We start from the raw sequence: 11,050 nt of genomic DNA on the forward strand, positions 1-11,050 counted from the left end.
CAGAGCTGTGCTGAAAATGCACAAGAAGCACAGACCGGTGCCAGCCCACAAAACACATTTGGGACTTTGTCCTCCTCAGCTGCTGGAAGGAAGGCATGGAGGGCAGCGGTTCCTTTCAGAGAAGGACGCGCTCGCTCGCTCTCCATTGCTAAAACAAAGGTGGTGCCTTCGAGCACCTCACTGCTCTTTGGGGCTACAGCTTCAGAGTCCTGGATTCTCATTTCTGGCTGCCAGAAAATCTGTCTGAAAGTTACTGGTAGTTCCTTAGCCACTGCAGTTCTGCACTTGGGAACTGCACATAGGGAGAGATCTGCAAGGCGTCCCTGAAAGCCCTAAGCCCTGCCCATGGCCCAGGATGTATCCACAGACTATTAAGGCAAGGATTACTTCTGAATCCCAAATGACGCAGCAGAGAGTGTGGTCAGAGGTTTGAGGGTGCCAAGTGCTCAAGGCAAAATGTCAGTGGCCCCACGTGTCCTGTAACTGGCTCCCAAGGGAGCGGAGAAATGGGCTGTTGGAATGTCAGTTCCTAATTACTGCAGTGCTTAATCACAAGGCAGTTTGGCACAGCTCAGCGTTGTCATTGTAAAATCACTCGCTCCATGTGTCTTGTGGTCTCGTGCCACCAACCTCTCAAGTTACTGATTTTCAATGTCATTTTAGGTGGCCATCAAGAAAATACAGCTTCAAGGACTGAGGAAGAACAAACTAAAAGTCAATGAACTCATGGTCATGAAGGTGAACAGGAATCCCAACCTGGTCAGCTGTTTAGACAGGTGAGTTGTGCTTTTGTCCTGTGAATGTTTGTTCACGTACTGCCAACTGCAAGGTAAGATCCCACTTTGGTCACTGGCAGAAAATAGAGCTGTAATTATTGGCTAATTATTATTGCTCTTTTCATCTCCAGTGGATGGGAAGACATTGCATTTTGTCTGCATGAGTCTTTGCTGGCACATGGTATTTGAAAATTGTTCAAAAATCCGGATGAGTCATGTCTTACTAAATCAATGATCTCTATATTCACAGCCACCACTTTGTTTTAGAGCTTGATTTTATTCAAGTGTCTTCTTACATCCAGGTAAACTACCACGGATTTCCCTTGGATTGTTGCCACTGTTTTCCATTGCTATGCATGCCAGGAGGACTAGGTGCTTTTTTCCAGAAACACCATGCGTGACAGGCTTTTCATCTGGGCTGTTACTAAACTGCACATTTTGGTTGCTGCCCATCTAAGACATCTCTTTTTTCGCAGCTGTACCTTTCTCCTTGAGACTGCACAGATGGCAAACAATGCACAGCCAAGAGGGAATGTCTATTCCTTTTTTTTTTTTTTTTTTTTGTCTCAAAGGGATCTGAAAAGAAGAGTGGATCCGTCTTTTCCAAACAGCAACCTAGCCATGTACATTCATCTCCATGCCCTTGTGTCCTTCTTTCAGCTACCTTGTGGGTGAGGAACTGTCCCTGGTTATGGAGTACATGGATGGAGGCACTCTGAGCAATGTCATCAGCCAGACCTACCTGTCGGAAGATGAGATGGCAGCCATCAGTCGGGAGGTCAGCAATCCCATCTGTGTTTCCAAGGGCTTGGGCAGCATTGTCTGGGAAACAGGGCCTCAGAGCTGGAGTGATTTCCTGTGCCAAGCTTTGTTTCTGTGTTGCTGCTATTCTATGGGCAAGTAAAAGCATCTCAAGTGAAAGGCCTGCCAGTGCCCCTGCACTCCCTGTGCTCAGTGCCAGTACTCTTATCTCCTGCTGTTGTGTTCTCGCTGTGTCTCTTGTATTTGTATTTGCTGTTCTCCACCTTGCCTCTCTAAATGTTTGCCTGGAGTTTGTCTTCACTGCATTCCTTGCCTGTGAAAGCAAAGGTGCTGGTGGCAGGATTTGAAATGATCAGCAAAGAAAAAAGACTCATTTCTCCCAGTCCTCAACTGGAAAGGATAGTATGCAGCCAAAATGCTCTTTGCTTCAGTAAGGTGACTGGTGTGATACATCCAAGCCTGTGCTGAGGCCAGCAAGAAAATCTTTGTCATGCAACCTCCCACCCAAAAGTGATCCGCTTCACACCAAAGGGAGGGACTTTTCCTTTCCAAACCCCTCCTTTGTCCTCTGCATGGAAAAAGCACGTCCACTGCAACAGGAGTCATCCTGGCTGGTTGGCAGGGGACAGCCTACAACAACAGGTGCTGTTGCTCTTTCAAAAGCTGACATGCCTTTCCTCAGAAAGGTCCTGCTCTGCAGGTGTTGGAGCAGCAAGCTCTTCCTCTCAGTGGCCATTACTGTTCTGCCATTACTCCCCATTCCCCTGGAGAGGGAATCTTTTAGGTTCTTTGTTTTCTTTCTTGTGGGATGAAATCACATCACTCATTTTTGACCTCCTGTTTCTGTTTTCTCTCTCAGTGCCTGCAAGGACTGCAATTTCTTCATTCAAACCACGTCATCCACCACAATTTGAAGAGCAGAAACATCCTTCTCAGAACTGACGGTTCTGTCAAGCTGGGTCAGTATATTCTTGGTCAGGTGCAGCATTCCAGGGATGTGGGTGTGGGGCTGCTTGGAGTGACTGCCAGCTCCCCAAAAATGGTGCTGGTGGCAGTGCAGGGACCCCTGCTGCGAGCTGAGGGCACAGTTGCAACGTGCACAGAGGTAGAAGGAACCACAAGCAGTCAAGAGTGGCCTTGCTCTGTGTGTGTCCCTTCCAGACAGAGGGAGCTGCAATCTAAAGCTTCAGGGGAATGAAGTCCACTGCTGTGAGCAGCGTTAAGAATCTGGGTTTTTTTGGAAGTGGCCAATTCCATACTCCATTGGCTAAAGCCCCAAGGAAACTGAGCGTGGACAGTTCTCCAGGAGATTCAACAGCACATTCTTAGTCTGAGAGTGGGGAATTTTTTGCTTGGTTTCCTAATTGGAGCTGGCTTTCACGGTTTGTTGTTTTCTCCACAGCTGACTTTGGCCTCTTTGCTCAGCTCAGCCCTGAGCAGGGCAGACGGAGCTCCGTGGCCGGCGCTGCTGGGTGGCTGGCGCCTGAAGTGGTGACAGGTCAACCGTGTGGCCCCAAAGTGGACATATGGTCTTTGGGAATCGTGGGCATCGAAATGGTGGAACGAGAAGTTCCTTCCTGGAATGCAACTCCTGTCTTGGTAAGGTGCAAATACTCACTGATCCCACTGTCTTTCTCACCTGTCCCATGCTCTGTGTGCCATTGGACAAAATCCCATTGCCATCTGCTGGCACCACTTCCACCAAGGTGTCATTCTAAAAATGCCCCTGCAACACATCAGCATCTGCTGTAGCTTTGGTTGTATCAGAAAGGGAAGTGGCAGTTCAGAAACCTAACCAGTTCAGAAACCTGCCAGTTTGGCCTCCAGCCACGCCTGACATTTCCCACTTGTTTTTTGAACAATGTTGGAACTCTGTTTCTGAGGGACAAGAATTTTTCAGTGGAGAGGGTAGACATGTGATAAACATCCTGAGCAATGGAGGTTAGACCTTCCCAGTTTCCATTTTATAGAAAACATAAGAAAAAAAGGAAAAATAAAAGTAAGCAAAAAAGAGAAAGAGAAAAAAAACCTACTACCTAAGCAATGCTCAAGCAGTTCTGCTTGCTTTTTCATTTTTTAAACACAGCTCTTCCCTTCCATTCTGTAGCATCTTTTCCAAATCCTGTGGATCTTCGAAACTCTCAGGCTTTCAAGTCATCTGTACATTGTTCAGTCATGGATGTGGGTGGCCTGGATAAGTTTAGGATGTGTTTTTCTCCGACTGCAGTTAGAATTGTTTGCCAAACCCTTGGCTGTTTCTTGGTACTTTAACAAGTTGATGAGCTTGCAGGCAGGTGCCTGGGCTGGGACCCAGCATGGGCAGTTGACACCGGTGCTGTGTTTCTTTACCACAGGAGCAGGGCCATCCCTGACCTGCACAGTTCTAATGACAGGGAGGGCTCCAGCTCCCCACCATGGCCAGTGGCTGAGCTCAGCTGAGAGTCAGGATAAAACCCTCTTTGTCACCTCTGGTGATGTGGGAAAAGGACAGAAAACTGCATAAATTATTTGTACACAAGGGGAGTGCATTGCCATTTCTGGATTTGAAATTCTCCTTCGGGTTAAAGAGGATAATAGCAAAGTCTCTTTGGTCACCATCTATTTCAGTGCCACAAGCACAGAGTTATCATGACAGTGGTGGGCATTTTTATGGAGACTCCAAGGCCTCTTGCCATTGTTATTTTTGTCTATTTGAGATGGATTCTGCAAGCTGAGGTTTGAATAGTTCCCAGTCAGTGTCTTATATGGTTTCTAAATACCATCTTGCAAAAGTAGAATGAGCTCTCTCCCTCTGACTTGTCAGCGTGTTAGGGCTTGGTTCCACATGAACCGCACTGGATAATGATCAGCCAATGTCTTGCCAATCTACACTGTAACTCCTTGGCCTGAGGAGTATCAGAAAGATCTGCTGAGCTCCATGGACGCTGTCAGCTGCATGGAAGTGAGCATCCTTGGCCTTGCTGAAGAAACAGGAGCTCAGCTTAGGTTAGATGCTCTTGAGCAGGAGAAAGGCTGGAATCGTCAGGTGTTTCCACAGGCCTGCGTGCCCAGAGGGACTGAGTTCTGGGGAGCAGCTGGATGTTTCTGCACATCATGGAAGGGGATTGCCAGACAGCTCAAGCCTCACCACAGGCAAACACTCCCCAGCTCTTCTCAGTCAACATTTGCTTTGGGTTTCAAGTTGTTCCCACTTCTCTGTCTGTGAAGATGCCCCTAAAACCACAAGGCAAGCCTCTCAGAACTGGTGTTACATTTCCAGAAATGAAGAAAAGAAGCCCAAACACAAGAAAGTTGCTAAGGCACTGGTTTTTAGAGAGGAACTTAACCCCCTGTGCAGTTTCTTCTCACTGGGAAACGTGCCTGAAACCTGGGCATGAGGGTGTAAAGCCCACAGAGTCTCTTCTGCTTCTTGTGCAGTGCTGCTGAAACACTCAGTGACCATGTTTCTCTCCTAGCCCAAGCTACATTCTGGCTGTCACCAAGCCAGAGCCTGGTGATGTGGAGAGCCTGCCAAAACCTGCCATTTGTTTCCTGGCACTTCCTGGGATGGGCCCACCATTCATGCACTGACTTGAGTAGCCAAATGAGTAGAGGGTGACCGTAGGGATGGAACCTCTCCTTCTGATTTGACCACGAAAGGTTTTTCTTTTCCATGTAGGGAAAGCAGAAATTTTCAGACTGCTGAGAAACAGAGCTGCAGGTGGCTCCTGTGTACCCAAGCAGGTGTTTTCATCCCAGTACCTTTGTGCATGGATCTTAATGTGTCTGTGTTGAAGATGAGATTCCAAATGTTTGTTTCCTTACCTGAGAAATACCTGGTGGATTTCCTTTCTTTCCCTCCAATTCCCATTCTTTTCAAGAACAAAGCAAAAAGCTTGATTTGTTTTGTTTTATGGCAGCAGTGCTTAAGGGACAAGAAGCACTGCAGAGATACTTTTCATGTACTAACCCTTGCATACAGTAGAGTTAGTATAGCAAAGTCCTTCTTCCAAAAAGCCTCTCAAGCTGGTGTGAATCCTCAGGGAAGGAAATGTGCTTATGCTGATGTAGTTCCCACTAACTAGGTCAGTATATGAAATCAGCTTCCAAGGCAAGATCTGCAGGATGGTGGAAAAGCTTTGGCTGCATCAGGGTTTAAGTTTTTGGTTGGTAAAGGAAAGTCATCTCTGGGTCTCTGCCAGGGCAGAAATTGCCACTGCAGCATGGAGCTTAATCAATGGGATCTGGGAGAGCGGTTACAGGTGGGAAAGAAGCAGGTGGAGCCTCGTGTCTCCTTTTTCCCCAGCCTCAACTCCTGATAGCCACAGGAGGAAGACAAAAGCTGCAGCAGCCCAACCTATTTTCATCCTGCCTGCGTGACTTCCTGAGCTGCTGCCTGCAGAGAGATGAGGCACGGCGCTGGTCTGCCAAGGAGCTCCTGCAGGTAAAATGTGAAGGGGCTGCAGATGAAACAGGGTCTGAGGGATGGGCTCCTCCTCCACTCAAGGCCAAGGCAGCAGATGAGTCCCCTTCCTCCTCACCTCCACTCTTGCTGCTCTTCAAATGAAAACGGTGAGGAATCCCAGACTGGGCTGGGCTGGCAAGGTCCTGTAAAGGTCCTGTGGTGCAAGTGTCCTGCAATGAGCAGGGACATCTTTAAAGACATCGAGTTTCTCAGAGCCCTTTGCCACCGGAGCCGGAATGGTTGCAAGGATTGGGCACCTACAAGCTCTTGGGGCAACCTGTGCCAGGGTCACACCATGCTCCGAGTAAACAAGTTCTGATTAGATCCTATTTGTGTTAAAATATATTCACCCACATCCTATTGTAACTGGCCCTGTTAAAAAAGATGTCCTCCACTTTCCTCAAAGCCACTCTGAAGTTTTGGAAAGTGGCAATAAAGTCTCCCCGGGGCCTGTTCTTGACAAAACTGAGTAACCCCACTCTCTCTGCATTTCCTGAGTCAGAGAGGTCCTCTGGCTGTTTCTGTCACCTTCTTTTGTAATTTGGTGGGGTCTTCAGTTTTATGTAATGGCAAAAGAATTGAAGTAGAGCAATGCAGGGTAGAGAGACATGAAATGCTGGTGGAGGAACCCAAGGAAGCCAGTCCCAGCCTAGGGGTCCGAGATTTGGCTGTGGGCAGGAGGGGCTGTGGGGGGCTCACTGTGAGCCTCTGAGGGGCCCTGGTTTGTGCCCCCCAGCCCACCCTTAGAGGTTTCTGTGCCAGGGTTACTGCCAGGCTGTGTGGCAGAGAGGGAACTGCAGGGCCCAGTGCCACTGGGCTGGCCCTGCTGGGAAGGAAGGTGCCATCCAGCACACGAGGGGCAGGGCATAGAAAGATAGACACTGCTTTCTGTGTCTGTGGCAATCAGCAAAGTGCCTGTCGTACAAAGAGAGAGACCAATGAGAGGCTTTGGAGTTTCCTGAAAAGACGAACTCCAAGGACAGAAGGCACCATTTCTAAAGCACTGGCAGTGCTAAAATCTCAGCAAGATGAAGACACCTGTATAAATGGATGAGTGGGATTCTGGGCCAGGTTTGCCTGTGATGGCAAAGTCTGCACATAAAGATGGAGGTGTAGACGGTCCCATTGTTCCTCTTCCTGCTTCCTTCTAGGAGCAGGAGGAATCCTGTGAAACACTGAGCTTGGAAGGTCATGGTTCATTGGTTTTTGTTGATCTGGTTTTTTTCCCTTTTGGCAGCATCCATTTGTAAGATTTGCTGAGCCTGCATCCAGCCTGGTACCACTGATTGTTTCAGTGAAGAAGAGGAAGGAGACAAGAATGTGACAATCACATCAGGAGCATTTATTCCTTAACAGGTTTAGAGTAGGATTGTAAATTAGGACTAGGATTAGGATTCGATAAGGATAAGGATAAGGATAAGGATAAGGATAAGGATAAGGATAAGGATAAGGATAAGGATAAAGATTAGGATTGGGATAAGGATAAGGATAAGGATAAGGATTAAGGTAAGGGTTAGGGTTAGAGTAGGATTGTCTAATAGGACTGCAGAGTAGGATTGAAAATCAATAAAGTTTCTGAAACCACAACTCACCTTGAAGATTCCCTTCCTTTTCACTCTGCAAATAAACTCGAGAATTCCTTCTGAATTGTCTGTTGTTTCTTAAAGGTGGAAAGTGAAATGGTGTCTTTGGCATGGTGTGAAAGTGGGGAAGGATCTTCTTCATTCATCCTCTCCAGACCAGACTGCCTTTGGAATATGGCCCACTGGTCTGTTTTTGGCAATCTTTGGTACTTCTATTTGAGGCAGAAAGGGCAATGGCATTTAAAGGCAAAAGCACAGGAAGAATGGGGCAGCCCAAACATCTTATGCAGATGTAGGCCTTCAGCTGTGACTGGAGAGCATTGGGGCTCCCTAAATGCAATAATCTCTTTGGCTGGAGGAGAGCCTTGCTCAAGTGAGAAAGCAGAAAGATGCGAGAGGGTGCTCGGGAAGGTCTCCTGTGGTGCAGAGCTGTCAGCGCCTGTGAGGTGAGAGCAGGCCTGGCCTTGCCCGGGCTGGAGCCTCAGCAGAGCCCCGGTAGAGGCCGGAGCAGCCTGAGCCCCGGCAGAGGAGGGCTGGAAGGAGGCCCTGCAGCTGCAAGAGGCAGCAGCCGGGCCCTGGGTGCCTCTTGCTGGGAGCGGGCGAATCCTCCGCTCTCAGAGCCCAGGTGGCAGCTGGCTGCTGCCGAGGGGAAGCGCAGCCGTGCTGGGCACAGCCCGGCCTGGAGGCATTGGCCGTCTGGAGTGTGCCCTGGAGCAGGGAAAGGCCAAGGGCAGCCGCGGGCCGCTGGGCTGGCTGAGGATTCCTCCTCTTCTGCCGGCTGCCCTGCAGCTCCTGGCAAAGGCCAGCAGTGTGTGCAGCACTCTGGGCACCGGGGCAGGGAGCCGGGCTGCTCGGCAGGCTGGAGCACAGGGCAGCTCCTTCAGGCCCGGCACTTGTGCCAGCGGAAGCGAGGCCAGCGTGAGGCAGGGACAGCTTGGCAGGGCCCATCTGCAGGTGCCAACGCCTCACGCAGCTCTGGGAGGAAGCGCCTGCAATCCTGCAGGTCTGCACTGAGCCAGAGCAAAGGTGTGAGATGCAGAGTGTTTGGTAGAAATATTCAGGCCCACCAGGCCAGCCTGCTTTGTGCTCTGTGGCGCACAGCAAGCGCTGTGCAATGCAGCTCTGAGCTGCTGGGAGAGAGGCAGTCGGGGATGTGCCCGAGGCTTGTGCTTGAGGAGTGAACTGATTTGGAAGGGGGCAGAAGGGTTTCAGTAGGCAATTTGTGTTTTCTTCATTAATTTCTGAAAGAAAGTCATAATGTGTTGCACACAGGTAGGGTTATTAGAAAAGAAAGGCCTTATAAAATCAGGCTTTGCTATGGTAAATTCCCAGCTAGCCTGTTACGTCTTCTACGTGCAGCCAGCTAACTTCCCATGGGAATAGTCAAGAGTGCAGTTAGCACAACAAGCTATTGTGCTAAGAAAACTGTTTGCATCTCTAATAAACAAGAAATCAGTCCCATGAGCATCCATGAAAGAAAAATGTAATCACCCGAGTAAGAGTGAGTCTTAAAAAGAGAGAGTCTTAATATGTACACACTAATACACCTTCTAAGCAATAAATTGTGTGGCAAGGAAACTACCAGCCAAATGAAGTTGAACACGAGTCTGTAAAAACTGTATAAAAATGAGTTATGTGAATAAAGAACTGGCTCTCCCTGCATGAAGAAACTGAGTCCCAGCTGCTTTTATTGACACAGCAATGTGGCTTCACTCAGCAAGAGCACCTGCAGGGTGTGTTGATGACACGCTTGTGATTGATTCCCAGAACAGGAAGGAGAGGTGTATAACAAACAGGACTTAGTGTTGTGAATTCTTTTAGCTTTAACAGGAGTGCTGAAGCCTGTATTCCCCCACTGCAGTGCTTACTGTGTGCAAGTGGCTATCTTGGCCTTGAGAATAAGGAGAGTGCTCCTGCTAAGAAGGTAGCTGGAATGCATTCAAAGGGAAGAAAGTGTTTTTAGGAGGCTCTTGACCACGAAAGGAGAATTTGAGTAATGGGAATATTTCCCAAATGACTGTGTCAGGAACCAGAGTCGTGCCTGAAGCCCTGCCGTATTTGATCCATGTTTGAGCAGGTTGACAAGACAGTGAAGGAAAGTGTCTTGTTTAACAGGTGGGACCTTGACCCTTGAAAGAAAAACAATGTATTGGTCAATCGGTGGGCAGTCAAGCTGTGAAAGGAGAACAACGGAGCCCTTGGTGGCAGAGTCATGGAGTCATCCTTAGCCATCATCTCACACGCCAGCCATGTGTGAGCTGATGCTGTAACTGGGAAAATTCCACATCCTTAGCAGGAGATACAAGGCCTGGTTCTGAGCTGGAAGGGTGAGAAGGATGAGATGCATAGTGTTTTGATCCAGGCGACGTCCTGGAAGTGCACTGCCTACCTGCTACCTGCTGCTGCTGCCGAGCACCATGCTCCAACTCCTTCTCCTGCTCAGCAGATTTTTGGGAATTCAGGGGTTGGTATGTATTGTTTGCTACTGCAACTAATGGAATAAATTTTTGCAAGCTCAGTTGTGTCTTAGGTCCTTTTGTGCATGGATCTCCTCCTGAACCTGTGTCAATGACCAGCAGGGACCTACAGGACACTCCTATTCTCATGTCAGTAAATTCTGAGAAGTGACTGAAATATGTCAATAAATTGGAGGTAATGTTTAGCCTATGAGTTTCAGCAAAGTATTGAATATGTCTTAGTTCCATGGATACAAACGGGTAGGTGGGATTGCTGTGTGTGCAGGGCTTAGGGAAGTGATTCCCTATGAACCCACCACTGAAACAAAGTAATGCCTCCTTTCTAGCCCAGAGCTGGCAGCAGGGATCAGGTCCTGCTTGGAAACTTTGATTTTTGCAACTTCTGTTAGCAGGTAAAAAAGGTCAAAATGAAACCTTTTCCAGCTGGTTTATCCTTTTAGGCACCAAAGCTCTGTGACACAGGTGGCCTGGGTGTGTGCAGAGCAATACAGCCACCAAAAAGCCCTTGGTTTCCCCACAAGTTGCCAGTTTGACTGCTTCCAAAGTGGAAGAAAGGCAGAGATGTACATCCACAGGAGTCCTGGCCATGTCCAATAAATGTGCAAATATGTGGGGAGATTTGTTAGGGATGATTTCAGCTGTTATGCCAACAGTGCCTTCTCTCCTGGTTCTGTGCATTATAGGTGAGTAATGTAATAGTAGGTTCTCACAATTAAGAGATAGCTATTATGTAGAGAGATATTATATCCAAATGTAAAGTGCTGTTATTGTAATATGTCCTCCCATAGTCCTCTTTCCCCTCCCCCTTGTAATAGCCTTGGGAGTCAGAGCATTTTGGGAGGGCTGGCTTGTGACCAGCAGGCAGGGTGTAAGAACACCTGAACGCCAGTCAGGATGCAAGAAAGTAATCTCCACCAATGGATGGCAGAGAAAGAGTTGACTGAAAAAACATTGGGAGGGGCTAAGGGTATAAAAGGCAGAGCATCCCTTTTGTAGATGAGCATGTGG

General features: G+C 48.4%; 1 protein-coding gene across 1 annotated transcript; it reads left to right on the forward strand.

Moving 5' to 3' along the window:
• The first annotated feature begins 609 nt into the window (after positions 1-609).
• Positions 610-7,623, forward strand: LOC141729495 (serine/threonine-protein kinase PAK 3-like). The gene is made up of 6 exons (XM_074544220.1): positions 610-776; positions 1,437-1,554; positions 2,398-2,497; positions 2,941-3,137; positions 5,824-5,961; positions 7,220-7,623. The coding sequence occupies exons 1-6, from the start codon at positions 727-729 to the stop codon at positions 7,304-7,306; spliced, it is 690 nt and encodes a 229-aa protein (XP_074400321.1). The 5' UTR covers positions 610-726; the 3' UTR covers positions 7,307-7,623.
• The last annotated feature ends 3,427 nt before the right edge of the window (positions 7,624-11,050 follow it).

This window comes from Zonotrichia albicollis, chromosome 7 (genome assembly GCF_047830755.1).
Source record: "Zonotrichia albicollis isolate bZonAlb1 chromosome 7, bZonAlb1.hap1, whole genome shotgun sequence".
NCBI lineage: Eukaryota > Metazoa > Chordata > Aves > Passeriformes > Passerellidae > Zonotrichia > Zonotrichia albicollis.

Bases quoted from the DNA above. Each gene is read 5' to 3' on its own strand.
- LOC141729495 (XM_074544220.1), top strand. From the start codon at position 727: ATGGTCATGAAGGTGAACAGGAATCCCAACCTGGTCAGCTGTTTAGAC. The intron at 1,555-2,397 runs GTCAGCAATCCC...TTTCTCTCTCAG, and splicing joins TGGCAGCCATCAGTCGGGAG to TGCCTGCAAGGACTGCAATT. The intron at 2,498-2,940 runs GTCAGTATATTC...TTTTCTCCACAG, and splicing joins TGACGGTTCTGTCAAGCTGG to CTGACTTTGGCCTCTTTGCT.